This window comes from Carassius auratus, unplaced genomic scaffold, assembly GCF_003368295.1.
Source record: "Carassius auratus strain Wakin unplaced genomic scaffold, ASM336829v1 scaf_tig00000254, whole genome shotgun sequence".
NCBI lineage: Eukaryota > Metazoa > Chordata > Actinopteri > Cypriniformes > Cyprinidae > Carassius > Carassius auratus.
In genome coordinates, this window is record NW_020523286.1 from 2285731 (window position 1) to 2304480 (window position 18750).

At 35.9% G+C, this 18750-nt stretch overlaps 1 protein-coding gene across 1 annotated transcript; it reads right to left on the reverse strand.

Annotated features, from left to right (window-relative positions):
- Positions 1-2770: 2770 nt before the first annotated feature.
- Positions 2771-14735, reverse strand: avpr2aa (arginine vasopressin receptor 2a, duplicate a). The gene is made up of 6 exons (XM_026241893.1): positions 14384-14735; positions 9272-9624; positions 8943-9188; positions 8219-8365; positions 5690-6287; positions 2771-4119 (listed from the first exon to the last, which is right to left on the reverse strand). Exons 2-6 carry the CDS (start codon positions 9620-9622, stop codon positions 3920-3922), a joined length of 1542 nt encoding a protein of 513 aa, XP_026097678.1. The 5' UTR covers positions 9623-9624; positions 14384-14735; the 3' UTR covers positions 2771-3919.
- Between the last annotated feature and the right edge of the window lie 4015 nt (positions 14736-18750).

Genomic DNA, 18750 nt, shown 5'->3' on the forward strand with positions numbered 1-18750 from the left:
CATCCATGCATCGGTGAATGTGACAATAGTCTTCATTCAGGTTTTATAATTACATGAAGTTCACACTGTGCTTTTCTCAGCTGTGTCTTGGGAGACATTTTAAACGGTTACACAGTACTAGAATAATATATAAAACTGTAAACATTGATTGCTAAAATCCAAACTCAGTTTTGAAGGACTCTACTGGCAGAAAAATAATAATTTTTATATGAGATTCCACAGATGCTTTTGCTCCAAAATGAAGAAGAAGAAAAAAAAAATGTTGCAGACAACAATTGAATGCATCCATCACTCTGACATGATTTTACTATAATGAGAAATCTGATTGATTTTCTTTGCGAGTTTCATTTTATATTCGACCCTAATTACTTCTTTACTGAAGGGTTGGCCATTGCATGTCAGCCTCTCAACAGACAAACTCTTATTTATATCTCTAAAACTGCCAGAAATGGCTATGAATTAGTGAATGAACCTCGGACACAGAACGCCGTCCAGCACCAGCAGGATTTCTGTGGTCCTTCTGACCACAGCCATTAATAATCCCTGCGTAGCTGTCTTACAAACCATATGGGATGACAAGAAATTATGGTTTCATTTATAGGAATGTTTCAGTGATCCAAATGTATCCCACATGACCCTGTCTTTAAGGTTTGCACTTCAAAACGGATGTACCTTTCTTTTTTTTTTCTTTTTTTGCCATTTTAACAGTGTTTGATAAAGCTCCTCTGTCCGTTCATATTAGTTTAATACTGGTCTTCATTGTATTTCCTGTTCTCAGAGGGATCTGACTTAAAAAGGATTCTATGTATAACCTGGAATCCAAAGAGATGTGCATATGATGATGTCAGAGAGATAGATACCCTTTTAAGGGCATAGTTTGGGTTTTGCAAGTGAGCACAGAAGGTTCCAATTACTATCTCTCCATGAAATAAACATTTTGCTTTAGTATGAATTGTCTGTTGGTGTTATAAACAATTGTATATTTTTGTGAACAATTTTTACAGCCCTTTTTTTTTATTATGCAAAAATTGGCAATGCACAGCTGGGCAAAAAATAAAATAAATAAATGTTATTTTTACAACATAATTACTGCATGTTACTGGCCAAATAAATAAGTATCAGCATACCAAACAATTGGCCCTAGCTACAGGATTACAGTATTTTAAAAGGATTCATTCACCAAAAGATTTTGTTGAAAATGTAGTTCATTCCTTTTTCCGAACAGATTTGAAGAAATGTAGCTATTAAATCACTTGCTCATAGTGGATCGTCTGCAGTGAATGGGTGCCATCAGAATGAGAGTCAAAAGAGCTGATAAAAACATCACAATTTTTCATAAGTGATCAACCTGACTCCATTATTTAAAGTCAAATACATCATTATGTTTTTAACTTAAAATTCAAGTCCTCCATTCTTAATCTTGCTTTCTCCACTGGAGAAAGTCGTCTAGTCTGAATCAGGAGAGAAATAAGCACCGATCAAGCAAAGCACAGTTTATAAGTGAATTTATATTTTTTTTGTGGATTTTGATACAAAAGGAAGCTTTATTATGGATTATGGGCTGATCTTCAAGTTCCTAATGATGGATTTGTTTGTTACACACAGCTTTTCATTTCACAAGACATTAATGGACTGGAATCATGTGGATTATTTTTAATGTTTTTTTCAGCTGTTTGGACTCTCATTCTGATGGCACCCATTCACTGCAGAGGACCCATGGTGAGCAGCAAGTGATGAATGTTAAATGATTCAATTGCTAATTCTAATTCTTGCAAATTCTCCAAATCTGTTCTTATAAAGAAACAAATCATCTACATCTTGCATGGCCCAAGGGAGAGTACATTTTTGGGTAAACATTTCTGTTTCCTACATTTCAATAGTAGGGGGAAAATACTATGTAAATCAATGGTCCTCATCAACTATTCAGATCCCTATATATATACAACCCAGTCTCACGGCAGTTCGTCATTGAGGACACGAAATTTAATCTATTGAATTGTCTTTATGGACACGAATTTCCCTTTTTTTTCGTGTCATACAGAACGACCTTCAATCTAATGTATTTCAATGTGACAGTTTTTTTTTTTTTCGCGGATGCACCTCGTTTTTCTTTCGAAAGCACAGTATTGTTTTTTCTCAATTGTTATTCATTTTGCAAACTTTAAGGGCTACACTACCCAACATTTAATCAGGAAATTTTAAGCCTTTTTGTATTGCTTTATATTCGATAGGCTACTCAAAATTTTCAGGTCACTCAAAAAAAAAAGGGAAATTCGTGTCCATAAAGACGATTCAATAGATTAAATTTCATGTCCTCAATGACGAACTGCTGTGAGACTGGGTTGATATATATATATATATATATATATATATATATATATATATATATATATATATATATATATATATATATATATATATATATATATATATATATATATATTGTAATCTTATTTTGTGTTCAACTGAAGAAAGAAACGCATACTGGTTTGGAACAAGTGTGGGGTGAGTAAATTATGACAGAATTATCATTTTACAATTGAACTATTCCTTTCAAGAGACCCCACTTTCAACCTTGAATTTGTTTACGTGATTCTTTATTTTTTGTTTCTGGACTATAACACAAGGATTTGACAAAAACATTCTCTCTTTTAAATGGCAAATAAATATATATAGATAAACATTTGTATCAATACAATTTTTTTTTTACTATACTTTTTTACTATCACTATCATGTGTTTTCATTTAATCTAAGCCTTTATGTACAGTATATACAGTATATACAGCATGTCAAATGAGCTACTGCTACAAATAAATATTTCTAAATCAGTCCTTTCCTTTTGCATTTAGCAACAATATTTAGCCATTCTTAAAGAAGATACATTTCATTGATTTGCAGGATTAGGCTTTTTTAGTGGTTTCCAACCAACCGGAAATAATTTTTTTCTTATTTTAAGCAAAAATACTGATTAAGAAAACTAATTTTTACAAAATATCAGATGACAGGATCTGTATGCTTATACTGTACACCAGTTAAATGGAAGGCACTGTATAACCTGATGTCATTATAAGTTATCTTATACTTCCTTATCTCATATTCATTATTATTTATTTTTATTCTCACACAACTTTAAATAAGCTTTTAAGTGCTTTATATACAGTCTGTTGTTGAGGAACTGAAATTGTTGCTGCTTGGCACACTGCTGGTGTTTGACTAAATAAAACCATTCTTATTTCCTCAGCCTTATTCACTGTGCCTTATTAATAAAAAACGTATTTGTCAAAATATGTTCAGTTAATACCTCTACCTTTTGTACTGGGTGTTTACAAAAGGCATTATTCAGATATTTGTCCGCTTTTAGTCTTGTATTGTGTCCCCTGGATGTATTTTCCATGCATGAATCACATAAGTCATGTTCTTCCTCTGTCCTCGCCATGAAAGCTCTGAATCTGAAGAAGACTTATACGGCAGAAAGACTGATAAATGGGATGAAATAGCTGGCTGTGGGGTAAAGGCCTTGATCTCTTCTTCCTCCGCAGTTAAGACGATTATCTCCATCTCACACACAATAGTGCCAATACTTCATTGAAACCTGTTTAATAAATGTTTTCAATTTAATTACATTTATGACAGTCAGTAAGCTGTTCTTTATCCTGTTTGATGAGTCAGCAAAGATCAGTCTCGTGCTCAAGAGGTCTATTTTTGCATCAAATCCTGCATGTATGTCATAAATTGCTCCTGTTTGGTCATTAATAAGCCACTCTTCACAGTTCACTTGGTTAAAGTGGTATCATCGGATACTCTGAACAGAAGATGTGGCAATATTTCATGACAACATGTCTTCCACATGCACAGGACAGATACAGCCGCATAAATCCCTGTCTCTGCCGACACTCAATTTCCTTTATTCTGTAGGGGTCAGTATTGATTGTCCTTGGTAGTGGAGGTGTTTATGTCACTGGAGTGGTCGTGCATTGAGCTCCTGCGGGGCAGCTTTGGCCGACAGCGCAGCAGAGCCAGAAGTTCACGGGACACGCTGCTGGAGAAGGCTGTGTAGATCCATGGGTTCGTACAGGAGTTCAGACTGGCTAACAGCATCAGGATAGTGAAAGCCACTCCTGAGAATGAGGGAGGGAGAAAGTCCAATCAATTTCAAGTCAGTTATTGTAGAGGTCAAGTTATTGTCCTTATTTAAGGGTCACTGCTAATATAAACCACATTAGAGACAATGACTCCTTGAAATGTGCTGATCTAAGCGAGATTTCGAAACTTAACTAAAACCATATTTTTTCATACAATTTTATATGCAATTTTACTTTTGTAAATGCCCGCCAAGCTTGTTTTTAGAATTTTGGCTAATGTTCTGGCAGGGTTCTTTTAATGCTATGTTCCAGTAATGTTAATAGAATGTTTTTTCAACGTTACCGGGTCTTTAATAATGTTACTTTTACAGATTACAGCTACGTTCATTTTTGCATTTAAATTACATAATTCTGTTGCATGTAACTATAATCACCAACATTGTTTATCATTCAAGGGGTTGCTTTTCTGAAAATTTCAGTTGGATGTTCATCAGTTTTTTTTTTTAAATGTTACTACTAACTAGTTTCAAATGGTTATGAGAAAAATTCACATGTAACATTCCCATAATGTTTGCAAAAAATAAAATTAAACATTCTCTTAATGTTTTTCTTAGAACATATTTTATTACCTGGGGCCACTCTCAATGACTAAAAATGTATACTTTTTAGTTTATAATATACATTTATACTATTCTCTGAATTACTGATTAAACCAGCAATACAAAATGCTGTTTAATACAAACTGCTGTATAATAGACATCTGTCACAGTAATGAGACACTGCCTCAAAAAAAAAAAAAAAAAAAAAACAGCTTTGCTGTCACAAGAATAAATTACACTTTAAGATACATTAAACATAGAAAACAGTTATTTCAGTTTGTGATACTATTTTACAATATGAAGGTTTTACTGCATTTTACTGTACCGCATAATTGACTTCTTTCAACCCTTTTTATAACCTATTTATAAAAACTTACCAACCCCATTACACTTTAAACTGGAATAGGAAATAAAGAAAGGAATGCATCCAAGAAGGGATTTGTAATGACAAAAAAAAAAAACATTATAATTGAAGTTTCCATTGATGGAAATGCAATAATAAAATCTCTTACAATAAACAGTTTATATGACATTCAACTGTTCAATCAATGGCAATATGTTGCCCAATTGGCTGCAAGAAAACAACTGAAACAAATCAAAAGCAGCTCTCCGCGGCCTGTGGTGAGAGATATCAACATCTGGTTAGTGATAAAAGAACAGCATGAGATGGAAACAGGTTATTTATTAGTGAGATGAAATGGCCTTAAAATATGCATGTGTCTAAGGGGTGTGTGGGGGGGGGGGGGATTTGAGCAAGGAGAGAGACGGAGGGCATCTGCAGGACGTTTGTTGTAGTAAACACCAACCTGACATATTGCATTGATGGACCACATATTTTCCGGATAATTTACATCCATTTCAAAGCACTTTCACAATGAGTCAGTCCTCTTGTAAAGGAATTAATAATACGCTTATTGAACAGCCAAATGCCGTCATTGAATTGCATATCATGTTTCTTATCTCCAAAAATGGCTATCGTTCTTGTGAGGACTCTTTTAGTTTCTCACCTTGGTCAGGGGGGTTGGGGTCCCAGGCAGCCCACAGCTGTACAATGAAGAAGGGTGACCAGCACAAGGTGTAGACCAGCACAATGACCAGAGTCATCCTCACTGTTTTAGACATAGCTTTCGACACACCTGTAAGAGGTGGATGGAGGGGGTAAGGTGGGAAAGAGGGGTTTGAAGAAGCATTGGAGTACTCAGTAGCGGTGTTGTAAGTGCTCCTGTGAGGAACAGAGTTCCCATGTGGTGTCTGGACGGCAGCAGAGTTGCTCCAGATAGTGTGAGGGTGAGTCTGAATGTGAGGCAGCACATCAGGGGATGAACTGTGAGTCTGTGAGGCCAGGTCATTGGGACAGTAGCCATCCTGACAGGATTGGTCACAACAATCCGGCTCTGGTGCGTCCTCAGAGTAGCAGGTGTGAGAATAGGATGAGTCACTGTTGGTATTCTTTATATGAAGTTCCCTTGCTTCTCTCGTCTTTTTGCTGGCCCGTTGTTTGAAGATGGGAAAGTGAAAAATGACCAGGTCCTTCTTCATGTCAGCAGAAACCACACGTTCTGATTTCAGGTAGATGTTGTCATGGATCTCTTTGAATATTCGTACCTAGAGAAAAAATATATAAATAAATGATAGGGTGGTTATAACGTGAACATACATTAAGATTAATTAAATATGTTAAATAGGCCTATGTTAACCCATTGCATTCAATTTTACATAGTAAAAGCTTCATTCTGTTCTGGGTTAATAGCCTACTACAGATCATAGCCTATGTCACACATCGGTGTCGGTGACTCAAATCTTTTAAATTGGTTCACTGAAAAGATTCACTTAGATTGGTTTACTCATACTCAAGGTTGTTTGTGTTTGTATTGAGAGATTCACTGAATCATTCATGCAAGGTATTTGTTTAAAACCATTTATTAAGTGTCTTTATGTCAACCTCTGGACATGCAACCAGCCAGAAGACCCTTATTTGTTCATTTGTCCGCAAACTGATGACTTCAATGTCGAGTCGTGTTCAGATTTTGAACACAAAACATGATTCATTGTCGAGGAATACTGCGTTACTTTATGCACGCACAACGGGTCTCAGTTCTGTGTTTTCTTCAAATTTAGAACATTGAGCATCTATCAAAGAGCTGATAAGTTGAAGCAGGGATGTTACATAAGTAAGATATCCAGCATGTGCTGTCTTGAATCACTGCTTTCTAATCTTTTATTTATATATATATATTTATTAAGAGAAAGCCTCTTTTAATGGATATCTAGTTTATAAACCAAACCCAAATTGGATGTTTAACAGAAGTAATTTAAAAGCTTTTTATGAACTGAATCACTATACTCAAGTAGCCTATATTAAGTGCAAGTGAAACATCATACTTTGTACTAAAATTCACAAGATGTCAAAATCCATCTGCAGGTCAGCAGCAAGAAGCAGCAGGTTCATGATGTGAGAGATTTGTTCATCATTGCAGTTTTTGTGGCACTTTGTGGGAATTGTTTGGTGTATGAAAACAGAACCTTTTTCCTGTCAGTAAGACATTAGCTTGGAAAGATTACCATGCAGGTGCTTAATGGTCAGACCAGCCTTGAGAAGATTCTTGCAAAAATGTTTTTAAAAGATTTTTTGCCAAAGACACATTGTCCATACTCAGTGGGAAGCAGTTTTAGGTTTGGTTTATGCACAGTGTACTCTTCCTGGGAACTGTATCAGCTGGTGGAAGGAAAGATCTGCACAGAGAATTCCTCTCCTGAAATAGAGCTTTAACTGACCAAAACCCCTCGGCCAGGTCAAAGAGCATAATCTCACCAAACAAGCATTATGATACATGTCAGGAGATCCGCCTCCTCTCAAATAATTGTCACCCCAGAACATCATGTCTTATCTCAAGAAAACAAAAGTCCCTTTTCCAGATCAGCTGAGACATTTCATTAGTGCATCAGGTTTTTTTTTTTATTTATTTATTTTTTAAGTGGGTTAAATGCCTGAAATAAGTTTGGTGGTTAACACTCTGTGTTTTATTCTATGACACAAAATACATCAGCAGTATCCCACTTGTTGTTTTTAAAAGCTTTTATGTCTTCAAAAAGGCATTTGCTAACAGTTGGCTAAATGGGACAATAGAGGTTTTCGGGGACTTTAAACATCACACCAAACTGTATCTACTCACGAGTCCACTCTCAAAGCCTCGTTGTGTTCATACTCAACTCAAACTTTCCATCATAGATTTTCACTTAAGACTGAAAGATTCAGATGTTAATGTTGATGACATTGAAGATATGCGACCATAGTTCAGATGCAGCCTAACTTTTACTTCTGGTGATTGTAGGCTTTAAAATTCATAAAAGTTCTGTTTTTTTTACTATAGTTTACAAATATATGAACTATAGTAAATCAAATAAATGATTTACTTTTAAACTGCAACCACTAGGGTAATTCTTAACTAATGTGTTAACATTTATGTATTTTTTATATGGTGAAAGGGGAAACTGGGATCACAGACACAAACAGAATGCACAGATACCAGGAGTACCTGACAAACGGTGATAATAAAGGTAGGAAGCAGAAACACCGCTATAGTCATCCAGGTGACATACGCTTTTAGCCCCCAAGGTTCTGCAAAATTCCCCCAGCACTCAAACACCCCTGGAGAGACCTCTGACCTGGAGAAAATAAACACCTGTAGAGAAAACAGCATTGGAAAAAATGTCAAATATTTCAGAATATTTCCTTTTGTGTTTCATAAAATAAATAGCAGCATATAGGTATGAAATGACTTTGATGGGGAACAATTAATGGCAAATTGTTTTTTCACAGTCAGATTCAGATAAATTTGTTTATTCATTGGAAAATGTTTTTTTTTTTTTTTTTTTAGCATTACTGTACTTCCAGTAGGTCCTCTGTAGTGAATGGGTGCCATCAGAATGAGATTCCAAACAGCTGATAAAAAAAAAAAAAAAAAAAAAAAAAAAAACACTATTTCAGTCTATCAGTTATCATCTTGTGAAGAAAAAGCAAACAAGCAATTTTATGGATTATTGGCAAGTTTAAAGTTGAAATTTGTTAAAACACACTTTTCACTGTTGGACGTTACTTAATGGACTGGAGTCTTATTGATTTTTATCAGATGTTTTCACTCTCATTCTGATGACATGATTTTCATTTTTGGGTGATCTGTTTCTTTAAAAATTTATATGAACTGACTCATACTTGCTAACATTCTAGGTGTAGTAAAATGTGCATTGTTTATCTAGTACCTGTGGCACACTGAGAACAAGAGCTAAACCCCAGGCTACCATGATGGGTGTATTCCAGCGGGAAAATGCCCCTCCTCTGTAAGCCTGCAGGGGGCAGCAAATGGCATTATGGCGGTCCACTGTCATAGCAACAATCATGTAAGATGATGCAAACATTCCCACTATCTGCAGATATTTGACTGAGCGGCACAGCACATCAGGACCTTGAAATCTCTCTGTGATATCCCATACTAGCTGCGGGAGCACCTGCAAAACATTAGTGTACTGCTGTTGACAAGTCACTTGAAAGACAAAACGCCACACTAAACATTAGACAAAGTTCAGCTCACCTGAAAAAACGCCACCACAAGATCTGCAACACAGAGATTTACCATAAATAGGTGCATGGGTGCGTTGTATTTGCGCCGCCTCAGCAGAACCCACAGTACAAAACTGTTCCCTAGTGTTGTGAGAGCGAGAACCAGACCCAGAACTCCAATCTCAGCTTTAGCCAGAGAGATGTCCCGCACCGTGAACGGATCGGGCGTCTGAGTGGGGTTTATTGAGGTGTTTTGAGACACTAACCAGAAGTACGAGCCTCCTTTGAAAGTACTGTTGAGTCCAGAGGAGGAGAAGTTAGACCACGCAACGGTTGCATGGAGGGATCCTTCCCAACCTGCCTCCTCTGAGAAGGTCTCCATGCCTGCAAGAAAAAAAGAGCATGATTGTCACGAAAATGTGAGAAAAGATCAGCATATTAGAGTATATTCTGAAGGACCCTTGAGACAAAAAAAAAAAAATAGTAAACAGTTTATTTAAATTGTTATAATATTTAGCAATATTATATTTTTTACTGTATTTCTGATTAAATAAATGCAACTGTTGTGTCTTTCAAAAACATTAAAAATACCGATTATAAAAAAACTTTTGACTTGTAGTGTAACATGGCCATCGTGCATTGCATTATTAAAACCCTCATCATTAATCTTGTTTTATGATTTGAACTCTTGCCACTCAGTTTAGCAATTTCAGAAACACAAAAAGCAAGCAAACAAATCTGCTTCCTCTTCCACTCTTTAATTCCCCATGGCTGCAGTTTTTCCCCCCAAGATGCATCTGTCAAGTTTTCTTTTCTAAATTTCCCCTGACTTGATATGACTCCTAATATCCCATCTTATTCCATCACATTTTACTTCTCTTTAATATCTCTCTCCTCCACAACTGACTCGGTCCTCCTGCTTCCTCCTCCCTCTGTATTTCCGTTGCCCATTCCTTTACCCCATTCTCTGCCGCTTCCTCTCTCTGTCTGTTATCAACTGCTCCTTGATCCCAATAAAATGTGGTTTATTTTCTTAACTATGCAAATAAATAGTACAAATAAAAATCTAAGTTGCCAAAATGAGAATGACAGTTTGAGAAAGAATGGAACGTAGTATGAGTAGCAAGGGACGTTGGGTTAAACAAACAGAGAGGAGGTGGGCTACAGGACGTGGGACGAGAACACACAAAAGAGAAATAACTAGAAAAGGTTTTACATACCAGTGCAAAGAGTGTATATAAAAAAGAATAAGAAATGCTGTGTTAAATTGAAATTGACTTATTACAGGCTGTTTTGTGAAACTGATGTCATCTTCCTTATCCACTGATACTTGACCCAACATATTTTTTTTTTTTGACAAATGTATCCAAAGTGATTTATCCTGTGCTTATATTACAGCAGCACCTCCCTGTTCTGAATGCTTGTAATCTTAATGAGAAATGAATATGAAATATTACAGAGAAACCGTTTAACAAGTTATCTGACCAAATATGAAAAAAAAACGAATTAATTTGTATAATAAATTTGATTTTAATATGAAACTATATATTATTTTTTTGTAAGTGAAAGAGCACCCTGTTCACGTACAAACTTAGCAGTAGACACACTCACACACTTATATACACATTTCTGACAGGTTTTTACTGTGTGGGACAAAGACACACTGGTGATTCATTTCATTATGGACTGACTAAACCTTGATACTTGCTATCTAATTCTTGTTAATTCATTTCATTATACCGGTGAAATGAATCATATATCATAGTCCTATCTCAAAACAGAGCCTATTATATTGTTTCATGTCTTTGGGCTCTGCATTTCCATTCGTTTCTGCATATTGTCTCCCTTCCTTTATGTTTCTAATTCAATCTCTCACTTTCTGAAAGAGCGTTGTTTCCCATTATCACCTCATCTTAAATCAATGAGGTTTCTTTACACTGAGTGTGAGCAGTATGTCTCTCTGTGTGATTATATGTGGTTTTATTAACAAAGTTCGGGAGAAGCACGATCAGATAATCATCCAATTTGACACAGGTGCATCTCGTTTAGCTAATCATCTTAAATAGCACGCAAGCGTATATATATCCAGTCTTCCTACCTCCTGTCCCACGACAGTTTTTCGGCAACCCTCCTCCACCCCAACTCCTCACTTCTAATCTATTTATCCCAAATTAGGGATAGGGGGAGTTATTTGGGTTCGGGCTATGCTCCGGGCCCGGACCCCTCCCCCAGGACAGCACGCCAAAATATGCCTACTATTTGCCTTCAGATTAGATGTAAGGGTGAACTCGTGAACTGGGCTTTGGTGTTAATATGTACAATACTTCTTAACCCGTCTTCCACCTTCCCACACACAAGTTTAAAACTTTCTGACAGAAAATCAATTACAGGATAGATAGATAGATCACAGCCTTTTACAGCACCTCATAATTAATACCCAAGATCTCGATATTTCATTCTTTTTCAGCAAATATAAATAGTGCGATTGTGAAACTCTTGCTTCTTACAGAATGGGTTTTTTAATGCCTTTTTCGCTGTGGCTTTCCAGGTCCAGTCATAAATAAAAGCGAGTGTCCCTGTCACAGCAGTGTTTGAGGTCATTCTCTGAAGCAGCTGATGCATGAGCTGTTCGGTTTACCCTTGCTTTGTCATTTTCTCCCTTTGACTCTAAAGAATCCACTAATGTGGTGCAGCAGAAATGTTGGCCTAGACTAAATATAGCTGATGATACGGAATAAGCACTTTGCTTTTGCAAGTTGCTTTTTATGCATAATAACTGAAAGTGTTGTAAACATGGATAGACGACAAAGGACGAATCACCTCAGGTTGCTTCAGTATGATAGGCAATGAAATATTTGTGCAGCAAATTGGGTTTTATTAAATGTCTTAAAGTCTGGTTTATACACTAGGAAAAGTTTTTTGAAAATGCTAATTGAAAGGCAGTGCGGAGGTCGAACTAACTATTATTTGAGCATGGAATTAATATTAGGTTTGCAATGCTTATATATATATATATATATAGTTTTACTTTGATTAGCGTTATGATCATTGTAATATAGCAATGGGGTTTGAAAAGTTCACCATATTTATTTTAAAAATGAGAAAAATAAAAACAATTTTGAAGAGAATCAATGTACTTTTGATCTTCAAAGAGTCTGGAATTTAAATATTTTCCATTTTATATTAATGTGTTTTAAGAAACATTTATTTTTATTTACAAACGTGTGTATCTAAGCTTTGCATTATTAATGAAATCAGCTAACCTTTTGTTTCACTTTTTTGTTTTTAGCTATTGTTTTTCCCTTCTATACGAACAAAGATAATAAAGACGTTTGACAAACATATTTAAATGAAACGTAATTGAAAGAGGAATTGAAGACTTGCAGTTGAATGCCCAGAATGTAGATCATAATAATTGCTCGAGACGGTGAGCATTTACAAAACTGTTCAGGTTGCATAATAGTTGTGTGCGTCATTAAAAATTACAAATCCAAAATATTTTCATTAGTTTTGTCCTCCAAAGGCTTATGCAATTACAAATTAATTTTCCAGGTCATGGATGCCTGCCCTGTTTCATAGTATAGTATTCAGCACCTTATTAACTTAATAAATTACACACTAAAATATTGCGTCAGCATGTGTCCAAAATCTCCCTTTTGGATTTCAACAGCTTCTCACTCCTGATAAGAACATCTTTCAAATTCAAAGACCTGAAACCATCTTGAGGAACCTCCTGCAGGATGAACATTGACAGAAATCATAAGAACTAGATCAATATGCCATGATAAAATAGAAATAGTACATTACCTTCTTTATTGCACTTCTTTTATTCTTCAATACTAAATCTCACCTTCACTGACTCAAGAGCTACACAAATGAACCAAAACAGTGATCCTCATAGCCTCTTACAGTAAAAAACTTTTTGCAGAAGTCAAAACTAGAAAAAACCATGCAGTGTTTATTCAGTCTAACATTCTCCATATTCTGAGAAGGGGCAGGAGAGGCATTATTCTCATACAGTGACTATACATAACAAGCCTACATGAGCAAAATGAATCAATCTAGCATGAAATGAAAATAAAGTATTTGCTTTTGTTTCCACATTTTAGGTTTATATGATTGTGTGAGGGAAAGTCTTCTCACCACTCTTAAAAGCCGTTTTGAATCACTTAAACATGTTGTGTTTTATGAGGACTCTACAGTCATTTGACTTTTACGCTGTACAAAAGTTTGATTCTATACCCTCATCCTAAAAAAAACCATTTAGTATGATTTATAAATGGTCTTCCAATTTTGTCCACACAATATCAAAAATCATTGTGTGCACAATGTAGGTATAGACAAACACATTGCACGTTCTCAAATAATGTGAGTTAATGTGTCATTAAAACAGCAAATATACTGTATTTTTTAAAATATTTTAGTATATCATGTCATATTGCAATAAATCAAATTCCCACAGGTATTTCATGGCAACAACCCGTATTTTTGACAAAACTGACGACAATTACTCAGTTCAGCTTTCATGCTCAACTCAGCTCCGCCAGTACATGCTTATTACTATAATAATAGCTTGTCATTTATTCTGTTACACTAAAACACATGAATCAAACAGAAGAATTATTTTTCTTTATTATTTTTTATTATTATTACTTCAATGCAATGTTTCTTGTTCTCTTTGAGTTCTGAAGAAAAAACTAAACTAAAAATACCAGCCCAGCACAGGAAAACTACAGACCCGTCAGTGTGGCATGGATTTGCATTACTAACACTGAATTTCTTTCTTTTTCTAACATTAAATGACTTTAAAAAAAGTCTCTTGGCACTTTTTAAATTACACTTTAAAATGATTCATATCTCACACATACACCCACACACAAGTTTTTATTAATTATTCATTTATTGAACTGTTAATGTAAATCTTGATTTTGTTATATGTATGATTAAATGGGGCGGGGTGCCAGTGGGGTAAAGGTTTTCAATATAAAATACAGATATATGACCTGAAAACAAGTCAACATTTTGCTTGTCAACTAAAAGTTTGCATAAATGTTTATTTTAATTTGCAAATGAAAAATGAATTTTTGCAGTATAGAAACATTTAATTTATTTAAAAAAATAAATAAACAAAAGAAAAACTTACTCTGTTTTCTTGAATCAGCAACGATAACCCATGTGTTTTGTGAGGAGCCGCATTCAGTTCTTCAGAGCTGCAATTGTGCTCTGTGATGGTTAGTTGACATAAGAGCTGCTGTGCTGATGAAGATCTCACCACCCCATGTGAACTTGTAAAGCTGTACTTTTGAAGCATTCACCTATTCATCCTCTGGATAGCGGCATGCAATTTATTCCAAGAAATATCCCGCCGTTCCTGAGACTCTGCGTGTCTGAGCTTTAATTTCCCACATTATGTGAGCACCGGTGCACTGATGGCGTTGAATTTGAGCCTTGCTCAGTATAAACAACATATCTCTTACATTCACTCACCCTCTCTCTTCCCTCCCTCCCTCGCTCCCTCCCTTCTCTCCTTTCTTCAGGTCTCATGTGTTGTTAGATGAGGGGAGGAGCCAGTAAAACGAGGTGTTCTTATACATTCATCTCCACAGTGACACAGAAAACAGATATAGAAGAAGCTCTTTGTCACAGTTTTGTGCCATAGTGACACTGTTCAGACCGAGTGATCTGTGTCAATATTTGCTTCCATATTTACAATAACCTGCCCTGGGTGTGACTGCATTTCTTGCTAGTTGTTTTAGTTTTCTGGACTAATAAGATGCCTGCTTGACATTCACACAATGCACATTGTGTTTCCCTGTGTGTAAATTGTGAAGTCCCTTTGCCTTCAGCTATTTGCAAATGGTTTTCTGATTTGTATTCCACTGATTGCCGAGTTGGATAAAACATGTCACAGCAAATACAATTCCATTTTGGACGAAACAAGAGATAGTCACTAAAAAGTTATTTGATTTGATCAAATTATAAAATAACATTAAAGGGATAGTTCTGATTTTTTTTTATGAAATCCAACAGTTTTCTGACTCTGCATTGACAGCAACACAACTGAAATGTTCAAAGCCCAGAAAAGTAGTTAGGACATTGTTAAAATGGTCCTTGTGACATCAGTGGTTCAACTGAAGTTTTATGAAGCTACGGAAATTATTTTCAAATTATTATCAAAAATAACGACTTTAATCAACAATTTCTTCTCTTCTGTGTTTTTTTTTTTTCATAAAATCTAAATGTTATATTTATTTACATAATTTAATTTGGTAATATTAAACAGTTATGTGCATGATGGCTTAGAAATATTCCCAAAGTGGTCAATAACTCAAACTATTGCACAGTACTTCTTCTGAACACACAACACTCAAATACATTCTGTCTCTTGAGCCTCTCCTATTGTTGTGGATTTGGACAAATATCTCCGAGGCAGAATGCTTTTGCAGCACAAATCATGTAGACATGGAGCAAGCTGCAGTCATTTCCCATCATCAGCGGATTTATTGAAGGGAACATTTCCAGGGCCCCGTTGGACAGGAATGAGGGCCAGATCAGAGCAGTTCCACATCTCAATGACCTCATATGGCTTTCTATAGATTCAGAGCTTCTTCTGGGGCCAGCAATTAAAAAGACAGCTGTTTTTCCTCTAACAGAGCATTTGTTTGGCAATGAACGCACATGTGTATCATCGGCAGGCTTCCTCATAATAAAAGTGCTGAAAGACCCAAAACTTAACAAACAGTCCCTCACAAGATCAGACGTGTGGTTTTAACATGGTTCTGCTAGAAAGAACAGATACCACAGCTTATAAAAATAGCTTTTGCTAACGTTCTCATGAAGCTATTGAAACTTTAACGTTGTTCAAAATGTACATTTTTGGGAAAATATAAAAAAATTTAAATTTTTTTGTAAATATAAAAAAACTTTGTTATGCGAATGTAAGAGAGAACACAACATTAACGGAACGTTACTTTTGAATGTTCTCTGAAACAAGTAAGTAGTAATGTTAAAAAAAGATAGATGAACATCTAACTAAAATGTTTCAGAGAAATGTTCCATGAAACATGTATAAATAATGTATAAATAAATAATGAGCTTTTTTTTACACACTTTGAACAAACATTATGTTAACGCATTTATTAATGCATTTCTACCCTCATGATATCCGGGCTGAAAAAAGATGCGGAGGATTTTTGTGGTTATTTGCACATGACTGTTGAACGCGATGACTTGTGGTCAACACCTAGGCTCAGATCTCTTTGGATGCTCCTGCTCCATAATCCAATGATTTTCAAACCACTCTTAAAGAAGCGGGAGAGGTAAAGTATGTGAGGCTTTTGTGTGGAGGCTCTGGAGGCTGTACAAGGGGAATGCAAGGAGACAATGCTAAACAGACGAGCAGTAAAATCAATGTGAGGTCTCATGTGAAAAGACATGAAATACTAGTTCATTTAAGTCATTTCTCCTGGGCTTTCTGGTGAGATGAAAGCAGCACCTAATCTACAGGTTTAGACAAAAGACCTGAAGTTATTGACTGCTTTAAGTCTGAAATACTTAGAAATGGTGCATGTCCATCCATATTGCAAAACAAACATTAAGATTTCAGGAATTTGTCTTCTGAATGGTAAAGTTAAACAGATGGAAAGCAAAACCAGAGCAAGTCATGCAGTCCAAGATTAATTGGAAAGTCAAATTCAGAAAGTCAAAAGGCTCAATTTGTTAACATTCTATCATTTAGAATTAATCCGATAATGCATATAGAAAATAAGGCATAACATAAAAAATACAGGAAAATATATTAATACTATGTGAAACCTGCATTTAGAACATAGTTGGTGGGCTGTTGTTAATCAGGAAATGCATGCTCATGCAATATTTGCTACATAAATATATCATACTTATATCACTTCACAAAATGTGATGATTTCATCTGGTAACAAATCACTGTATGTGTTTGCAACCACTGTGGAAATTGTGAGAGTGTTTGGATGGGTTCATTTTGTTTGTTCACTTAGTAATTATTTAGCTTTATGTGATTATGCTTTCAGCTTTATACTGTAGTATTTTATTTAGGGTTGCCAGGTCTGCTGAACAAACCCAATTGCTATTCAAAACTAACCCAATCATGTTTTTTCCCCCATAGTTTCCCTTCCCTATATATATATATATATATATATATATATATATATATATATATATATATATATATATATATATATATACACACACAAGGGAGTGCAGGGGGTTTTCTCCTGAAGTCCATGGTCATCTCCACTGTTTTGAGTGTGTTAAGCTCCAGATTGTTGAGACTGCACCAGACAGCCAGCCAGCTCCTTAACGTCCTGTCTGTAGGCAGATTCGTCACCGTCCTGAATGAGGCCGATGAGTGTGGTGTCGTCTGCAAACTTTAGGAGCTTGACAGAGGGGTCCTTGAAGTGCAGTCAGTCGTGTAGAGGGAAAAGAGCAGTAGGGAGAAAACACATCCCTGAGGGACGCCAGTGCTGATGGTGCAGGTGCTGGATGAGAATTTTCCCAGCTTTACTAGCTGCTGACTGACTATCAGGAAGCTGGTGATCCACTGACAGATAGAGATGGGCACGGATACCTGAGATAGTTTGGGCAGGAGGAGGTTTGGGATGATAGTGTTAAAATATCTAAAACAACATTGGACCCCTTGGCTTTCATTGTGTGGAATTGTTTTTATTTTTCAAAGCAGAAAAATATCATAAAGATTTTAAATGACAGACAGAGTGAGTAAATGATGACAAAATAAAAATTTTAGGTGAAATATCCCTTTACGTCATGAATATCAGAAGAGATTGTGAATCATATTATACTGTAGCTTGTCTGAGTCCTCTACTGCAGGAAACCATATATCACGCAACAACATGCTTATTATTTGCTTGCCATAAGTCACAGCCTAATAACCTAGAGCCCTGTGTTTATCCATAGATATGGATATATGTGTCTGAATGCAAGTGTGCAGGCATATATATATATATATATGCGTAAAAGCGTTCTACTGCTCAGCAAAGGGTCGTCCTGATTGTGCTCGGTGGGGGGCAGAAGGCAAAAAGAACGCAGATCAAGGACGGCAATGCGGCTTTATCCACTTTAAAACCTCGCTTTGAACTAAAGCTTTCTCATTTCTGCCCAGCCTCCCTTGATAGACAGACAAAGAAAAACGACAAAAGCCTGGGAGGAGTAGAAAGGGATGACAGAAGAATATGTAGGGAAACTTAAATTGACAGATAACTGCAGATCCTGTACCACACCACTCATGCAAGCACAAAGAAAAGTACAAACAAAAGCTCTCGAATCAAAGGATGTATATCAAACCGAGTGTAATTTTACATTTCTAACTAGCTGAGGCAAATGGACCGGCAGCTCTCTCTCTCTTTCGGCTTATTCCCTTTATCAGGGGTTGCCACAGCAGAGTGATCTGCACAATTGATTTGGCACATGTTTTACACCGGATGCCCTTCCTACCGGCAGCTGAGGAAATGAAAT